The sequence below is a fragment of the Rhodamnia argentea genome, chromosome 11, assembly GCF_020921035.1.
Source record: "Rhodamnia argentea isolate NSW1041297 chromosome 11, ASM2092103v1, whole genome shotgun sequence".
Lineage (NCBI taxonomy): Eukaryota > Viridiplantae > Streptophyta > Magnoliopsida > Myrtales > Myrtaceae > Rhodamnia > Rhodamnia argentea.
This window is the reverse complement of record NC_063160.1, coordinates 18,069,006-18,084,984: the sequence shown is the minus strand read 5'-3', so window position 1 is coordinate 18,084,984 and position 15,979 is coordinate 18,069,006. Positions and strand designations below refer to the sequence as shown.

At 43.3% G+C, this 15,979-nt stretch overlaps 5 protein-coding genes across 5 annotated transcripts; 4 read left to right on the top strand and 1 right to left on the bottom strand.

Moving 5' to 3' along the window:
* Positions 1-497: 497 nt before the first annotated feature.
* On the bottom strand, positions 498-2,998 carry LOC115747264 (cytochrome b-c1 complex subunit 6-1, mitochondrial-like). Its single transcript, XM_030683344.2, has 5 exons — positions 2,859-2,998; positions 2,378-2,430; positions 1,297-1,381; positions 810-899; positions 498-722 (listed from the first exon to the last, which is right to left on the bottom strand). Coding segments are annotated over exons 2-5 (210 nt in total). The 5' UTR covers positions 2,380-2,430; positions 2,859-2,998; the 3' UTR covers positions 498-689.
* Positions 2,999-3,174: 176 nt separating this feature from the next.
* Positions 3,175-5,884, top strand: LOC115747262 (actin-101-like). Its single transcript, XM_048272349.1, has 5 exons — positions 3,175-3,492; positions 3,651-3,720; positions 3,905-4,298; positions 4,604-5,217; positions 5,341-5,884. The coding sequence occupies exons 2-5, from the start codon at positions 3,661-3,663 to the stop codon at positions 5,404-5,406; spliced, it is 1,134 nt and encodes a 377-aa protein (XP_048128306.1). The 5' UTR covers positions 3,175-3,492; positions 3,651-3,660; the 3' UTR covers positions 5,407-5,884.
* A 742-nt stretch (positions 5,885-6,626) lies between these two features.
* Positions 6,627-7,585, top strand: LOC115747233 (neurofilament light polypeptide-like). Its single transcript, XM_030683292.2, has 2 exons — positions 6,627-7,013; positions 7,185-7,585. Exons 1-2 carry the CDS (start codon positions 6,789-6,791, stop codon positions 7,281-7,283), a joined length of 324 nt encoding a protein of 107 aa, XP_030539152.1. The 5' UTR covers positions 6,627-6,788; the 3' UTR covers positions 7,284-7,585.
* A 4,006-nt stretch (positions 7,586-11,591) lies between these two features.
* Positions 11,592-14,943, top strand: LOC115747234 (WAT1-related protein At1g25270-like). Its single transcript, XM_030683294.2, has 7 exons — positions 11,592-11,854; positions 12,154-12,216; positions 13,109-13,225; positions 13,316-13,586; positions 13,890-14,048; positions 14,141-14,292; positions 14,432-14,943. Exons 1-7 carry the CDS (start codon positions 11,670-11,672, stop codon positions 14,712-14,714), a joined length of 1,230 nt encoding a protein of 409 aa, XP_030539154.2. The 5' UTR covers positions 11,592-11,669; the 3' UTR covers positions 14,715-14,943.
* A 332-nt stretch (positions 14,944-15,275) lies between these two features.
* LOC115747235 lies at positions 15,276-15,608 on the top strand. Its single transcript, XM_030683295.1, has one exon. It carries the CDS (start codon positions 15,276-15,278, stop codon positions 15,606-15,608), a length of 333 nt encoding a protein of 110 aa, XP_030539155.1.
* The last annotated feature ends 371 nt before the right edge of the window (positions 15,609-15,979 follow it).

The following is a 15,979-nucleotide window of genomic DNA, read 5'->3' as shown; positions in this document are numbered from 1 at the left end:
CCAATTATACTTTGATGCTATGATATATCCATTTTTATGAAATAAGGGACCAAACTATACCAAGTCGATTCATTTTTAAATTCACTTGCTTTGTCAGATTTATATTTTTTATCTTGAAGCTATGTAATTCTTTGTTCATCTACAACGAAAATTTTCTATACGATAAATGGAAAAAAAAAAATGCGAAAGCGATGGACCGGCATCAATCTCCCTTTACTTGGCAACCAATTAACTGGCACATCACGTATAGCCGGATTCCTCAAACATAAACAATCCCATCTGAATTAACATTTAAGCCTGCGCTGCTGGGCAACTCGTTAAGCATCGCCCGCCAAATCGCGACGTCAGAAAGTGAAGGTATATAGCTTGCCTTGCGCTTCCAACGCACATTAAACATCGATCAGAACTTGCGTTACGCACGGAGAATTTCCAATTGAATGCATACGAGCTGCTGATTTAGCCCCCCTAAGCACATGCGCTCATCGAATTCACCAAAATAAGCAAAAACCCCCACAACTTTTTCATCTTTATTCATAATCTGCTTCGCCCCTTATCGCTGTTGTTTCTGAAACTGCGCATATCAAGCATCTTTTCCAGTTTCAGGTACAAAATCGGAGGATGGGATAGATGCAATCATCCCACTTGAACAAATCACAAAACAAGTTCAATTGATATATTGCCGCCCTTTGTTACTTCAGCTTTTCGAACAATTTCGAAGCCACCTGCAATGCACCGGAATATTCTTCAGCAGAGGGAGAGCTGTAATCAATCCACATTGGCATCATTTACACTGAGGGAGGAGTACTCACGCATTTGTCAATGCAACGCCAATAATCAAAGTATTGTCCCGTGCAGTGCTTGTGCCCGCTTTCGTCACCCTCGATTCTCTTGGCGCATGCCTGAACCCATAGAAAAACAAAAGCCGTCTCATTTGCCTCAGAGGTCTAGGAGGCAACACGACCAAATGTTGGCATCATTCAAAAAGGGGCCCTAAGCTAAGAAAACCCAAAAACTTGGCATTCTGAGGACAAGAATCAGAATGTTGGTGTATCACGAATAAGCAAAGCTTACTTTCACCTATGATAACATCCTCAGCTGCTTCAGTTTGCGCTACAGAATGCCTACTCTTTTAACAACACTATAAGATCAATATGTAGTATTGAGTGTGTGATAGACAGTAACACCTGCAGCTCTTAAAAGTTCTCCAAAAGTAGTACGCTGTTCAAACGTAGCTTTAACCACCATCACCGTCCTAACAATTGCTTTATAGAAGTAAAGGAGACTGCTTTAGCATACCTTATATTCAAGCAAAGGTTTCACACATTTTGGCTTGCACAACTCTTCATGATACTTCTTCGGATCAACAGGTTCCTCGTCCGCCCTAGATGTAACAGAGCTTTTTAGGGGAATAACAATTCATAGAAAGGCATGATATAGATATAATTACTTGCTATAAGAAGGAACATGAAAGAACTTGTATACGATAAATAGATCAATTTGTCGAGACTCCTACAAAGCACATTTTTTTTAAGGAACTTAAAATGCCTTTTCAGAGATTCATAAGATTAATAATAAAACAAAATTCATATTAGAAAATTAAAAATCACAGAAGCAATTAAACAACGAAAAGATGAATTTGCTTCCACCATATTAAGGGAACTTTTCACGAGCCAAACGTCACGTCCATGTTATACTGTAGATCTTTTCCTCCCCCCGTCCAAAATGGTGTCATAGCATCAACAACAGCACAGAATGTTGCCCATAGGTGAAAATCAGAATCCACTGGGACTGTCCACCATTTGTCTGCAGATTGACAACCCAAAAATCCAACTTCCTACCAATACTACACTTAAAGACCTAATTTGATTCCATTAACACAACATTTAAGTTGACTGAATGCAAGCCACAACCCAGCAACTGGGAAAGTTGAACTTATGGAAGACATTTACTAGACCATAGAGACCTCTTTAGATTCAACTTGCATTACTCAATTCCAAGCCAATCCCCATAAGTTCTAAGAGATCATCAGCCTCGGACAAACCTCGGGCAGTAATAACCCACTTCACCGCATTTCTTAATTAAACATTATTACACAACTGTTCCTACATTAGAAAGCTGGTTCCATTAGGCACTTCCTTAGTCCTTACTGAGCTTCCAAACTATCCTCTGTTCTACAACGATGAAATCCCACTACTGATGTTTCTTTATTGAGCCCCGGTTTCACATTTAAGCAGAGCAAGATAGGAACTCGCTAAGGGCACACAAGATGAAATCAATAGTCATTGTCCCACCAATCCTTTGCGCAAGCATTTGTGAGTACTCGCACGCTCAAACTCATATAAACACTCACAAGTATGGGCTAAAACCCAAGACTTACATATAAAAGATGAATGGTCGAACAGCTCGGCCGGGAGGAGCTTGTGTAGTTGCCTGCACAACTCACATGGACAAGCAAGCCATCTTAGCACAAGGTCAAGTACCATAAAACCAAGTAACCATTAAACCAAGGTGCAAATTCTATCAGGCAAACGAATTTGGAACCAGCTCTTCCCAGGACTTGATAGTGAAACTAAAATCACACGAGGTCATTCAGCAATCCAAGATGCTGTCTTGCTTTCTTCATCCACGTCATCTCCAATTAAGTTAGTCAATTTGCTCAGGAGCCGACAGAGAACAATTTGGGGCAAGTAATTCAGCTCTCGAACCACTCAAGCACGGACAAAGTCCCACTAAAGGGATGGGACTCACTCACAAGAAACCAAAACCCCCAGAATCACAAAGCAAGAAATCGACATATCAAACGCGACCCAATGTTCAATTAGAGATGGATCCGACCTTCACGGAGCAGAATTAATTACCTTGAAGCCTCCGAAGCTCGGAGGCAGTTGAAGCCGCGAAGAAGAAGGGCGATCGGCTTTTTGGGCTTCAAGCGCTTCTAGGTATTTCCAAGAAGAGTCCACCGCCGAGCACCTCTTCTCGCTGGGTTGCGCCGAGTGCCGCAGTGCGCACGGAGGTGAATGCGAAGCCGAGCCGACACCCTCCGTCTGAGACCGTGGGCTTCGTCGTGCACTGAGCTGGCCCAGATTCCGTTCGCGTATGCTGGTTTTCCTACAAGGCTACTACCAGACCCAGCCCAATACGGTCTCCATCCCTGATGTTCCCTCGATTTGATGCGTTTTCTGTTGGTTTTGAAAATGGTGGGGGGGGGGCAGACTTTCCAAGTCATGGGCGGCTATGGCCACGCGACCCACCACCACCGCCCCACCTATCATCGCCGCCCCCTGCTGAGGTGGAAAATGGGTATCAGCCTACCATGCCCAGTCGCCCAAAAAGGAAAAACAGCTAAAGTTGATACCTTCATGCTTGGCAGTTGACAAACCATTATAATAAGAGCCGGAGAAAAGGAGTTTATAAACAGCCCTCTCTTGCCATTCATTTGCTCTTCCTTCAGCATTCAACTCCCAGTCGCAGTCGCAGATATCATCGCGAAGGTATCCACCGTTCCATTCACATCTTTCTCTGTTTTCGATTTTCTGTGTCTCGTTTATGTTGCTGCTGGTTTGTGTTATTACAGTCTCTCCTCTTCGATGTACTTCGATTCTGTGGGGGATGTTATCTGTTCATTTCAGTTAACATCCTATGTCTGACAGATTGTAGCCAATGGCTGACGCCGAGGACATTCAACCTCTTGTCTGCGACAATGGCACGGGAATGGTGAAGGTTGGTCTCCTTTTTTTTTTTTTTTTTTTTCCTCGAATAAAATGGCCAAATATGTTACAAGAAGTGTCTCCCTGTTTTGGAGGGCAAACTCAACATGCCCTGAATTACCATCAAGAAGATGATGGATCAAGTTTCCTTGATGTCATAACTTCATTTGCTTCCATGACCTCCCCACTTTTTGCAGGCTGGTTTTGCTGGTGATGATGCTCCCAGAGCAGTATTTCCAAGTATTGTCGGTCGACCTCGGCACACCGGGGTCATGGTCGGGATGGGCCAGAAGGATGCTTATGTCGGAGACGAAGCTCAGTCAAAGAGAGGTATCCTCACCTTGAAATACCCGATTGAGCATGGGATAGTCAGCAATTGGGATGACATGGAGAAGATTTGGCATCACACTTTCTACAACGAGCTCCGAGTTGCTCCTGAAGATCACCCTGTACTTCTTACAGAGGCACCTCTCAACCCTAAGGCCAATAGGGAGAAGATGACGCAGATCATGTTCGAGACATTCAATGTGCCCGCCATGTATGTAGCCATTCAGGCTGTGCTGTCTCTCTATGCCAGTGGCCGTACCACAGGTAATGGTATAAGCTGTCATAATTTACTGGTCTTGGTACTACCGGAAGATGTACAATGAGCAGAGATGCCGGGAATTATAGTTTAAAGTGTAAACAGATCAATGCTATGAGCCAAAAGAGTATGGTGAATGTTGTACTTGTGATATTATATTGGAGTGTTACTCACTTCCACTGAGGTATGGTCAGATTGAAATCCTTCTATTCTACATTCTTGACTTGAAATGGTGCTTTGTGACTCAATTAGCATAATCTTCCTATTATTTACCTTTCCTCCCCAGCCTGATCGTCGGTTTGCATATGAACAGGTATCGTCCTAGATTCTGGCGATGGTGTTTCCCACACGGTACCAATTTATGAAGGATATGCTCTTCCGCATGCTATTCTTCGGTTGGACCTTGCCGGTCGGGACCTGACTGATGCTTTGACGAAGATCCTAACAGAGAGAGGATACTCTTTCACCACGACTGCAGAACGGGAAATTGTCCGTGACATGAAGGAGAAACTAGCATATGTTGCCCTTGATTTCGATCAGGAGATGGAGACTGCCAAGAGCAGCTCAGCCCTTGAGAAAAGTTATGAGTTGCCCGATGGGCAAGTCATAACAATTGGATCCGAGAGGTTCCGATGTCCAGAAGTGCTGTTCCAGCCATCTCTGGTTGGATTGGAAGCCCCTGGAATTCACGAAACCACTTACAATTCAATCATGAAGTGCGATGTTGATATAAGGAAGGATCTTTATGGTAATATTGTGCTTAGTGGAGGGTCAACAATGTTTCCTGGAATTGCTGATCGAATGAGCAAGGAAATCACTGCCCTCGCACCCAGCAGCATGAAAATAAAGGTTGTTGCGCCTCCTGAGAGAAAGTACAGCGTCTGGATTGGAGGTTCAATTTTAGCATCCCTTAGCACCTTCCAGCAGGTAAATTGTGGAGCAAATGTTCTGTTTCACTTTACTAGTGAATTGTCTTTCTTTTTTGATTCGACTGAAAGTAGGTCTCTCGATTCATCATTTGTATTGCTTAAATTTGAATTTTGATTGCAGATGTGGATAACAAAAGGCGAATACGATGAGTCAGGCCCTTCAATTGTTCACAGAAAATGTTTTTGAGTCAGTTGAAGCGACTGTTGATGGGTCAACCTCTTTGCACTTGGTTTATGTATACCCTCATGTGTTCAGTTTGGTTTGCTTTTACAAGTTGTGGGAATTGCAGATTTTGGATTGATAGCTTGCAAGTCGCAATATGTCAAATTCTTAATAGGTCTTAGAAGCCAAGATCGATATCAGCAACTAGTTAAAGAGTACTCCATTAGATGGAGTGGTATTGTGTTTTTTCAGTTTGATTTTTTGACCCTTGTTTTTTCTAGGCATGTTGTAGGTGGCTAGGTGCTTTACATTAGTAGAGGCCGAAAGAGTAAGGAATCGATCATTGTCATTACTGCTATTGTACATTGTACAAGACAAAATAACTGGTTTCAGATGTTGTATCGTCGCCCATTTTCGTCAAACGGGTTCTAAGGTTTGCCATTGATGGACATCTTAGAACTTTATTTGCTTATGAGTTTTCTTAGCTGGTTTTCTTGCTGAAGACTGTAAGTTCTTACCATGTTTGCCAATGCAAATTTCCAATAAGATAACAGTACCTGTACCTTTTCGTCATTGTGGCATCTCATGATGTCATGATTATGGATATTCCTGTTCTTGTTGCTTAGTTTATCAAAAGGCATAGCTGTTAATTCTTCACTTGGTTTAGGCAATTTTCGATACTTGTGATTTTTCTTGGGCGATGAACACTGGATGGAACAGCCCCAAAAGACGATCCAGCGATGTTCATCAACAACCAAGCAATCTCATATCACGAGCAGTTCATACAACGTGACAGCAATTGGCAAGACTAAGAAATTCAATAAGGAACAGATCAAACTTTGATAGATCTCATTTCTCATGTCGAATTACTAGTAAAGTCCGGAGTTCGTCACATTCGTTTGTCTGAGGTTTTGTGCGACCGCACCCGGCATTACGGTCATGCACATTGCACATGCTATAGAGAAATAAACAAGGTGGAAAATTGGCATCCGGAATATGCATTGTGTCAATCTAATTATAGGAACAGAATGAAAATAAGCTTCACGTTGGATGCTAAATTTAAGGCACAGCTGTGAATTGGCGATCGTACACACGTGAGATTCCTACAGTGATTGCCTTCTTTTGGGCAGCATTAACTGGTGCCAACGTTGTCCTCCTCAAATTCTTCCGAGCCAAGCAATGAATTTCGGATCACCAACGACCGTATTTGGAATGTCGTGGGGTTATATAAAGAAAGGAAATCTCTCCACTCTTGTGTCCCTCAAGCAACATTGATAGCCTTGCAAATAAACCTCTCTTCCTCTTCTCCTTTCCCCCCTCTCTCTCTCTCTCCTTGTTAACTTAGGAGAGAGACATTAATAAGAAAATCCCAATCTTCTTCCTAAATCAACTCACAAAGAGGGAACATGGGTGGATGTGCTAGCGTACCCATCAAGTTCAAGAAGGCTGAGGCCCCGGAGCCCGCGAAGGAAGAGTTGGATGCCGCCCCCGTCCCCGCCACCGTCGAGGAGGATAAGACTGCCGAGGAGGTGAAGACCGAGGTCGCGGAGACCAAGGAAGAAGAGAAGGCCGAGGGTGAGAAGGCAGAAGACGACAAGGATGCTCCCTCTCTAGGAACATTGCTCGATAAGGTACAATCACGCAGACTCAATTGATATGCACACGTCGAATTCGATATAACAAACCACGGAGGCGATATTCTAAAGTATAGTCATGTCGAATCTGTCATCGAGCACCGATTAGTGATGTCGATGAGGGTCATCAATGTTTTTTTTCATTGTTTCAATTTACCCCTTCTTCAGGATGAAGATAAGAAAGAGGAGAAGAGCGAGGGAGAGGCTACGCCCAAGGAGGAAGAGGAGACAAAAGAAGTAGAGGCTGAGGAGGCCAAGAAGGAGTAGAAGGGAAACAGAAGCGAAGGAAGCCTAGGTCATTCAGATTACGAGTCAAATTAAGTTGAGAAAGGCTTCTAATGTTGCGGATTATTCTTTGAATACACCCCGAATTTAAGCTGCAATTCTTAAAGAGTCTCTGTAATCGTGGAGATGAGTCATCAAGTTTGTGAGCCAAATCCATTCTTTCTGGTGTATCAAATCAATGTTTGTTTTTTGTTTCTCCAATGTTAGAGGGCGTTCATTGTCACAAAATCATCTAAGTGTCTTATCGTTTTACCTGGAATAAAAAGACCCTTTTGTATTCTTTAGCTGTGCATGGCTTTTGTTCCAAATCTTGTCCACACATTGTTCGACCAAGCAATTAAATTTCACGTCCTCTTTTACTCTATGGATGACACAATTGTCTAACTTCCACGGCCAGAATAGACACAGTACATCGATTTTTTTTTTTTTTCGCAACGAAACAGAATTCCTAATCGAATGCATTTGACAGAAGAAAGATTTCGCATCACTTAGCCGAAGAAAGATGTGGTCTTGAAATGGGGATTAAGTGGAACGACATTGTGGAGTCGGGAAAACACCTCTTTCTTCTGATGGGGACAATATGTTACTGATGAAATAGAGAAAAGTTCAAAAATTTTATGTCAAACCACTATGTTGGATGGTGCTGGGCTAGCCAAAATTCAAAGCTTATGAAAAAAAAAAACTAGTTTAAAAGATATTGGGAGGGATTATCTAGAAGGAAAAACGGGGATGTAATAGCCTATTGGGTAGTGAGGCCTATCTTTGTAGATAAAAGAAAGGCGGTGAACTTTTGGATATCGTATGTTCACATATTTTTCTATAACATTATCGAAAGGCAACGTTCTTTTTGGTTGGACAGACCGGATTATAGCGTTGAACAAGTAAGTGTAATCATTAAGTTATACGGTGGAGAATTCAATAGAGCCGGTTATAATAATCGTGCCACGGTGAAAAGACAACAGTCGACACGTCCAATTAGGTGAAATTATGTCATCTAAATCCTGAGATTTTGCAATACGATGATGTTTTTGGCAAGTAATTCAATAGACGCTGTGCTTCAAAATGGTTCTTCTTTAGTGCGCTTCCCTTTCGGCTTTTCCAACCATTGGCGCAGCCGCTGCCGTTGCTATGAATGCTAGCAAATATTTTCTCGGGCAAGTAAGACCCGTTTAAAGAAGTAGGAATCAACTTGTCCTAAACCTGCTTTACAACCCCCCCCCCCGGGGTCAAATTGAAGCCTTCGCTCCTGTAATAAAGCCTCCTAGCCAAGGTAATTCACCGATAGCATTCGCCATTGCTAAAAATTCTGCCTCGGCACTAGATCTAGCCACAACGGATTGTTTCTTAGTATGAATATTTACAAAATGACCACCCACCAGCCTGAGGTCTCCAGAGGTAGATCTCCCATCAGTCAACCCAATCTGCAAAAGTATGAGCTTCGACTCGCATATTCTTATTCTTATAGAATTATATACCTTTCCCAGGGCCGCCTTAACTCCAAAAAGGCATTATTGCCTGAGAAAATACACAATATGTCCAATTTTTTTAAAACCGGCTTTTCCCACAAATCGACGTCCCCGACTCATCTTAATTTACTCGTCGAAAGAGAAAGAAACTTGTCTGAAATTAGAACAAGAAATCATATGTCGGAAACTACCTGGAAAAAAGAGGAGGAAAGCGAAAAGGCAAACATGCAAGGGGTACAATGAAGTAGAAATCATCCTTAGTGTTTAGGAACTTCAGTTCGTATCGTTAATTTTACTAACTTGTACGAGAGAAACTTTTTGAGATACGAGGGTTGCTAGAGTTGGCAACACTTGGCCGGACTAATTCGTTGCCCCACGAGGCAAACACACGAGATATAGAGAGAAAACCGAGTAGTCTAGTGTGACACGAGCTCTAAGTTTGTCAAGACCTGAGGTTTGTGCTCCGTCTCCCAATATTTCGAATACCCACGATCCTAACATCGTTACCGGTTCACATTTATTCCGAACTCTATTGAGTTTGGACACTTTCACTGGTCTCGAGCGTCCAATCCATAGTGGACTTGATTTTGATAGCCGGGTTAACTTGGATTTGCGAGACTTTTGTATGTTTGACACTTCACGTCCGGACACCCTACTGCTTGTTATTTATTAATGCTACTGTATGCATTGATATAAAAGGTTAGCCTCATGAATTTCAAGTACTTTGTAAGACTCTAAGAAGCATAGGGACGAGGACTGAGAATTTGAGACTCGTAACATCTTGGCGATCGAGGGTAGTGTCCGAACCACTACGTGGCACCACACAGGGATCATGTAATGCAACGCGTGCTATGTCCTGTTGGAAATTATTCGAGTCTCCCCTGGCCAAACGTCGTACTTTCACGCTTTTGCCATAAGCGCCAGACCATGTAAGGTTGTAATTGCACTGGAGATCTCGTGCAGCACACGTTTCCATTTCTGCCTTTTCGCAAAGTAGAATTCCACATTGGAAATTTCATCCTTATTTCTGTCGACGAAAGCAAAAACTTCGTCCATTACAGGGAAGAATCAATGAACCTGTAACATTCTACACGCAAAAGGTTACAAATTGATGGATCGTGCGAAGGGTTATCAAAGGAGGAGGGCGGTATCCACAGCCATCACCTTTTGGCTATTGCATGCTTTGCTCACCTTCTTTACGTAGGCCTCTGCTTTTGCTGCCCTATGGCTCTGCACATACTTCTCTCTCTTTATATGTTTAATAAAAGGTGTCAGAAACTTTAATTATTTTTTTTTCTCCGTCAAAATAACATTTCATTCACTTCCTCAATTGAAATATAAGAGAGAAACATCTCTGTTCAAAAAGCACAACTTCAAATCAAGACAAATTCCATACAACTTTAAAATAGAACAAGTTCCATATAACAAGAGAAATCATTATAACAAGGTTATAGGTCACACGCTCAAAGAGCACACCTACGACTTCTTCACATCAAAATCGACGACCGATTACTCAATCCGTTTTCAGTAATGAGCACACACCGATAACTCCATTTGATGCTACGTTTTTACCTTTTGGTGATGCACGCTTATGTTTGGCTTCTTCAACACCATCACAGAACAGAGTAAAAGAGTTGAACTTGCATAGATCCGACACTTGTGAGAACGAAACCTTTACAAAGCTCCTTTGATCTCCTTCAAACCTGAACTTGTTCACCGATGAAACCCGAGGAAAGCAAAACCCCGAAAATATACACAAAAAATCCCAAATCTTGATTAGATCGGGATAGAAATCTCCCCGAAAAGCTTTCAAATCTAGACTAAATCGAAAAAGAAAAGCCCCCCAGCAAGTGGAAAATAAAGAAAAAAAAAATAGAGAATCAAAACAACTTAAGCATAATGGGAGAGGACGGAGAGATCTAGCTCAAACCCTCCCCCTCCATGGAGGTTGAAGAAGAACACACTGTGATGGTAAGACGGAGAGGAGAGAACTACGGCCGGCTGGGGAGAGAAAGTTAACTTTTATTATCTAGATAGTAACTTAATTTTTCACTTGAAAAAGAAATGGTAGCCGGATTTTATGAAAATCCATCGGGACTTGGTTGGTTGGAAGCACCTCAATGTGTTTGTACTCAAACATTGCCTTCTGTTCGCCAAAATAATATTGAAAGAAACAAAACACTTAATAGTAAAATACATAGGTTATATTCAAATATTATCCATAATAACTTCACCTTCATAACTTGGCCGCAATGGCACCCCCGCCCTTTAACGCAAAATGGAAAGAACGGATTGGAGGTTTCACATTTTTTTGCAATTGCATGCATGGCAAGCGTCCCCTAGGAGACCGCACACATGCATTGCCGATACCACGGAAACTCACATGACATGAGACGCGAGCGAGAGAGCACAGACACAGTTTTCGGTTCGGGGGAGTTCGCTCTATCTCAACCATCAAATCACATGAGCCCTACATGGATATCGGGCTATTCAACGGATCGAGATGAAATGAGCTCACATGCTCCGGATGCATATAGGAAAATGTGTACTCTCCGGATCTTCGGCCACATTTATGGTGCCCGCGATTCGATCCCACATTCATTGCATTACCCTCTTCTCGATTTCTCTCTTTCTCTATGCAGAAAGATGGAAGGCAACAACACCTGTTGGGTCACTCAGTGACAAGAGTCCATAGGGAGGAAGTGTTTCCATTTGTCACGTTTTCTTACTTTCACTCAATTCACCTCTTGTCCCGAGGCTTATATATGAACCCCAGCTCATCCATCTCCCCAATTCTCTCTCGCTCCCTCTCTCCACGCTCGTAGAGAGGCCAAGATCGATCGATCCCCGTCTCATTTCAAAGAAGAGGTAAAGGGAAAAGAGCAGGACGGAGGAGAGAGCCATGAAGAAGAGGATGCACGGAGCGAAGCCGGCGATACTGATGGTGGCGGTGCAGGCAGCCTTCGCAGGGGTGAACGTGATGTACAAGCTGGCCGCCAACGACGGCATGAACTTGAGGCTCGTCGTCGCCTACCGCCTCCTCTTCGCCACCGCCTTCATGGCCCCTCTCGCCCTCTTCTTCGAAAGGTGTAGCTGGCGACCAGCAAATGCAACCACATCTGTCTGTTTCCCTCTTTACTTTGAAAAGTTCCTCTGCATGCCTGACGCCTGGTATGGCAAGCTAGGACTGCCCCATTAATGAATCATGACCATCTTTTTCCTCTCACCCGTCGCCAGCTTTAAGAACGTCGTCGTCTTGGTCACTCCCTTCGGGCTCTGTACTTGGAAGAATGCATGTGTACTATAAGATTTCACAGATGGGTCCTCATTTATACTTATTATCTCCATTCTGATGAATAATAATCGTTCTCTCTCTTCTGTGGCAGGAAGAAGAGGCCTAAGTTGACAGGGCTGGTGCTTTTTCAAGCATTTTGTTGTGGTTTGTTTGGGTAAGCCGTGCTATATCCGAGCATATGATAACACATCCTTCTTCTTTTTCCGGTTTTGCTACTTTTTCTGAGATTTTTAGAAAACGAATTTTTTTTTTTTTTTGGGTGGAAGAGAGAATGAATTTAGTAAGTTCAAATTTTGTAAATATGAATAAACAGGCTTATATAAAAAAGAGTGTTGTAAATACTTCGAAGAAAGCTATACCGACACGAATACTTGCGTTTGCCACAAATTCATGCCAATCCACGGAATTCTCTTGGATTATGACGTGAGAGGGTTTATCGGCGGATTTTAGCAATTTCGATAATATATCCGAATGAATTTCCTTCTTGATGGAAAGGAAAGGGAATTCCCATGACTAAATTTATAGGCTATTGCTTGTGCAATAAATTCTTAATAATTTAAACTACTCAGAAATAGAAGATGAATAATTTCAATCAAGTAATGTTGCCAAAAGACGCGTGTGCTTTCAGAAAATGCGGTGGATATAACAAGCGGTACTTGTTTCTTTTCAGCAAAATAAAGACCTTCAACAACCAAGCGGCGGATTTTATATCATACTCCTAGGAACTGAGATATTTCTACGGACAAGAGCGAGACTCGAATGAAAACAAAAAAGGAAACAGAACACGTCGTCACCTGCCTTGTCCTGTGTTCGGTGGCTGACATGCACCATCCTGCCTGAGCTGTTCGTGACGCTTTGCATCTTTTAGGCTTCAGGACAATCTGTAGATACGACCCCGCACGTGCATAATATAGTCTTCTGATTAGAGAATGGCAAGCTTTAGACAAGTTTGAGGAAGATAACTGTGTCCAAACGTAGGGCAAATCTCTCCAGACATCGTGTAACTTGAAAGTAGACTTATATGAAAAGGGTTCGATCTGTTTCAGGGGATCGCTGGGACAGAACTTGTACTTGGAAAGCTTAGCACTCACCTCAGCAACTTATGCTGCAGCCATGGCCAACCTCATACCCGCCATCACCTATATCATGGCCGTTTCCTGTGGGTATGTGTTGTTACTGCATTTTATTCACTTTTTACACTAATTTCATATTGGCTGTGTGTAAATTTTTCTCTGGGGCTGGGCTTTGTTAAGGTTGGAAAGGGTGGTGATCGGAAGGATCGAAGGGAAGGCCAAAGTGTTGGGGACGTTGATGGGTATCGGTGGAGCGATGGTCCTCACTTTCTACAAAGGCTTTGAGATCCGGATGTGGTCAACCCATGTCGATCTCTTACATCACCATGGTCACCAACCACAACCGGCCAACCACCATCCGGCGAATCGTGGTGGACACGGGGCGCATGCGCTCGGCTCTATGTTGGCTGTCGGAAGCTGCGTATGCTACGCTTTGTGGTTGATAATTCAGGTGCTTTTCCGACCAACAGGGTCCTGCTTTGAACTTTGGTACAAGAAATCAATAACAATTCCTAAATGGACTTGCACCTGTAATGGAACTCACAAGAGGAACTGCATGGAGGCTCTTTCTGCACTAAAAGTTGCAGAGATTGTTATAGGTTGGGCTATTAGAGTAGAAAGTATACGTAAGATTCACCTCACATAGCACAGACATAGACTGCGATTAATCATTACATCTCTATTAACCTGAAACCGCTCATGTTCATAGCTAGTTCAGAGGATAATGTCTAATTGATGACTTGTTATGCAACAGGCGAAGATGGTCGAGAGGTACCCATGTCATTACTCAGGCACCGCACTGATTTCCCTCTTCGGGTCGATTCAAGCAGTGGGATATGCTCTATGCACAGAGAGGGATTGGTCCGAGTGGAAGTTGGGCTGGAACATCAGGTTTTTAACAGTGGTTTACACGGTACGCAATCATTCGAATCCGCAGCAATGATGAACTGCTTGCCGGGGTTCGTTCGGACAACATGTCACTGAAAGCTATCACAACTGTTGCAGGGACTTGTTGCTTCAGGAATGTGCGTGAGCCTGATAGGTTGGTGTGTGCACAAGAGAGGACCCTTGTTCGCTTCGGTCTTTAGCCCTCTGATGCTGGTCCTCGTGGCCTTAGCCGGCTCGTTCCTGTTGGACGAGAAGCTTCACCTTGGAAGGTATTCGTTCCCCCTTACCTTGCCTATACTATTCGGACATTTCCGCATATATGAGACACCGTCGCATATAATACGTGAAAATGAATAAATCTTTATTGTTAGTGAGACTAATTGGTTGAAGCATTGGTTCAAGCGGCAGCTTGCTGGGAGCAGGAGTGATAGTTTGTGGACTATATGTGGTGCTATGGGGAAAGCGCAGAGAGATGAGAAGGATGGAACAACTAGCCATAGGGCCCTGCAAAAGCACTCCAGAGACCGACTCTCCCATTCAGATCGTTATCACCTCCCATTCCATTAACAGCAGCAATGATCCCCAAAGTAACACTCGTCATGTCGCAGCTGATGCTGACGACATTGACATTGCAAATCACGAATCATCCATGGTGAAAGACGATGTTGCCGAGGAGCTGCCCGATGATTGAGGAGGATGAAGGGGACTAAAAGCAAAGGTTCATCAATAGGAAAACATAGTACTCATTGTCCAATGTTCCATCCTACACATTGTACATCTTCTTAACTATTACGATTGTGTAGGAAATTCTTTGTTTTCGGACTCGACCCGTTACTAGATGGGAGATTGCTAGTAGTAGTGTAGCTTGAGTTTGGACTATTCAGGATGGAGAAATGTATCATTCACCTTGCAAGGTGATGCTTTTTCTCACTGTTCGCCATCTCTCTCTAGGGCAAGTGCAGATAGATTGAAATGGTCAAATGGGCCAGGCCCATTAATGGGCCCAAATGTTGGATCCAATAGCTAAACTCCATCTCCATCCCGGTGGCGGTGCAAAAAGTTTCCTGATCTGAAACGCACGTCAACGACGATATCAAATGAATAAATCGTATACTGAGTCGGCGATATCCCAGACACGCTTCCTTGCATCCGTTCCATGTTGCTTCTTGTGCTCTCTAAGGTCGTTATATATATATAGGGTGAACGTCCGTATCATCTTCTCCTTACATATCATGAACAAGTAAGGACTTCGATGGCGAAACAATCGATGTCCTGCTGCGAAGAAGGAAGAAGCTGGGAGGGGAAGAAGAAGGCTGCTTTCTCAGAGACGGAGCTCGATGCGGCTCGGCAACTCGTGCAGCTCAGTGGGAACTCGGACGAGAGTGGCGGCAACGGCATGAAGAAAGAAGAGGAGGAGGGAACCGAAGCTTCCTCAGCCTTTCGAGATCCAGGGTTGTTGTTCAGAGAGAACGAGGATGAGGGTATGGCGCGGAGGAACAAAAGGTATCGGTCGATCCAGCATATTTACAGGTCGACCAAGCCTATCATCGATGTTGTCCAAGCCAAGAAGATGAGATGCAATTGAATTGTATATGGAGCTCCATCTCTGACGTATTGTAGAGTCATATGATACTTTGGTTTTGTACATAACATCACGCGGTTGGCGTGAAGTTCCAGCATTTGACTCGGTCGATCTGCGTTTTTCATCTCTCTTCGAATGGAGATTCGTCTCGATTTCTTGTGTATGGCGTGCATAACATGATTAAGATATCTTTTGCCTCGTCGACGTTGAATCTCTTCATCGCTTGCGCGTGCATACTACCAGGGTGAAGTAATATTATGTTTCTTGATGGACCACGACTTCCAAACACAGATTTTTTCAAGAGGAAAAGACAAGCTCGCGCGCAATGGCGTGATCTGTGAGTTGCGTGATCACATCATTGATTAAGTCCTCTT

What these genes read in the sequence shown, in the direction of transcription:
- LOC115747235 (XM_030683295.1), top strand. Translation starts at nt 15,276, where the DNA reads ATGGCGAAACAATCGATGTCCTGCTGCGAAGAAGGAAGAAGCTGGGAG.
- LOC115747234 (XM_030683294.2), top strand. Translation starts at nt 11,670, where the DNA reads ATGAAGAAGAGGATGCACGGAGCGAAGCCGGCGATACTGATGGTGGCG. An exon ending in TTTTGTTGTGGTTTGTTTGG is followed by an intron (nt 12,217 to 13,108) that starts GTAAGCCGTGCT and finishes GATCTGTTTCAG; the next exon opens with GGGATCGCTGGGACAGAACT. An exon ending in CTTTGTGGTTGATAATTCAG is followed by an intron (nt 13,587 to 13,889) that starts GTGCTTTTCCGA and finishes GTTATGCAACAG; the next exon opens with GCGAAGATGGTCGAGAGGTA.
- LOC115747262 (XM_048272349.1), top strand. Translation starts at nt 3,661, where the DNA reads ATGGCTGACGCCGAGGACATTCAACCTCTTGTCTGCGACAATGGCACG. An exon ending in ATGGCACGGGAATGGTGAAG is followed by an intron (nt 3,721 to 3,904) that starts GTTGGTCTCCTT and finishes CACTTTTTGCAG; the next exon opens with GCTGGTTTTGCTGGTGATGA. An exon ending in TGCCAGTGGCCGTACCACAG is followed by an intron (nt 4,299 to 4,603) that starts GTAATGGTATAA and finishes GCATATGAACAG; the next exon opens with GTATCGTCCTAGATTCTGGC.
- LOC115747264 (XM_030683344.2), bottom strand. An exon ending in AACCTTTGCTTGAATATAAG is followed by an intron (nt 900 to 1,296) that starts GTATGCTAAAGC and finishes CTATGGGTTCAG; the next exon opens with GCATGCGCCAAGAGAATCGA. An exon ending in GGCGTTGCATTGACAAATGC is followed by an intron (nt 723 to 809) that starts GTGAGTACTCCT and finishes GGTGCATTGCAG; the next exon opens with GTGGCTTCGAAATTGTTCGA.
- LOC115747233 (XM_030683292.2), top strand. Translation starts at nt 6,789, where the DNA reads ATGGGTGGATGTGCTAGCGTACCCATCAAGTTCAAGAAGGCTGAGGCC. An exon ending in TAGGAACATTGCTCGATAAG is followed by an intron (nt 7,014 to 7,184) that starts GTACAATCACGC and finishes CCCCTTCTTCAG; the next exon opens with GATGAAGATAAGAAAGAGGA.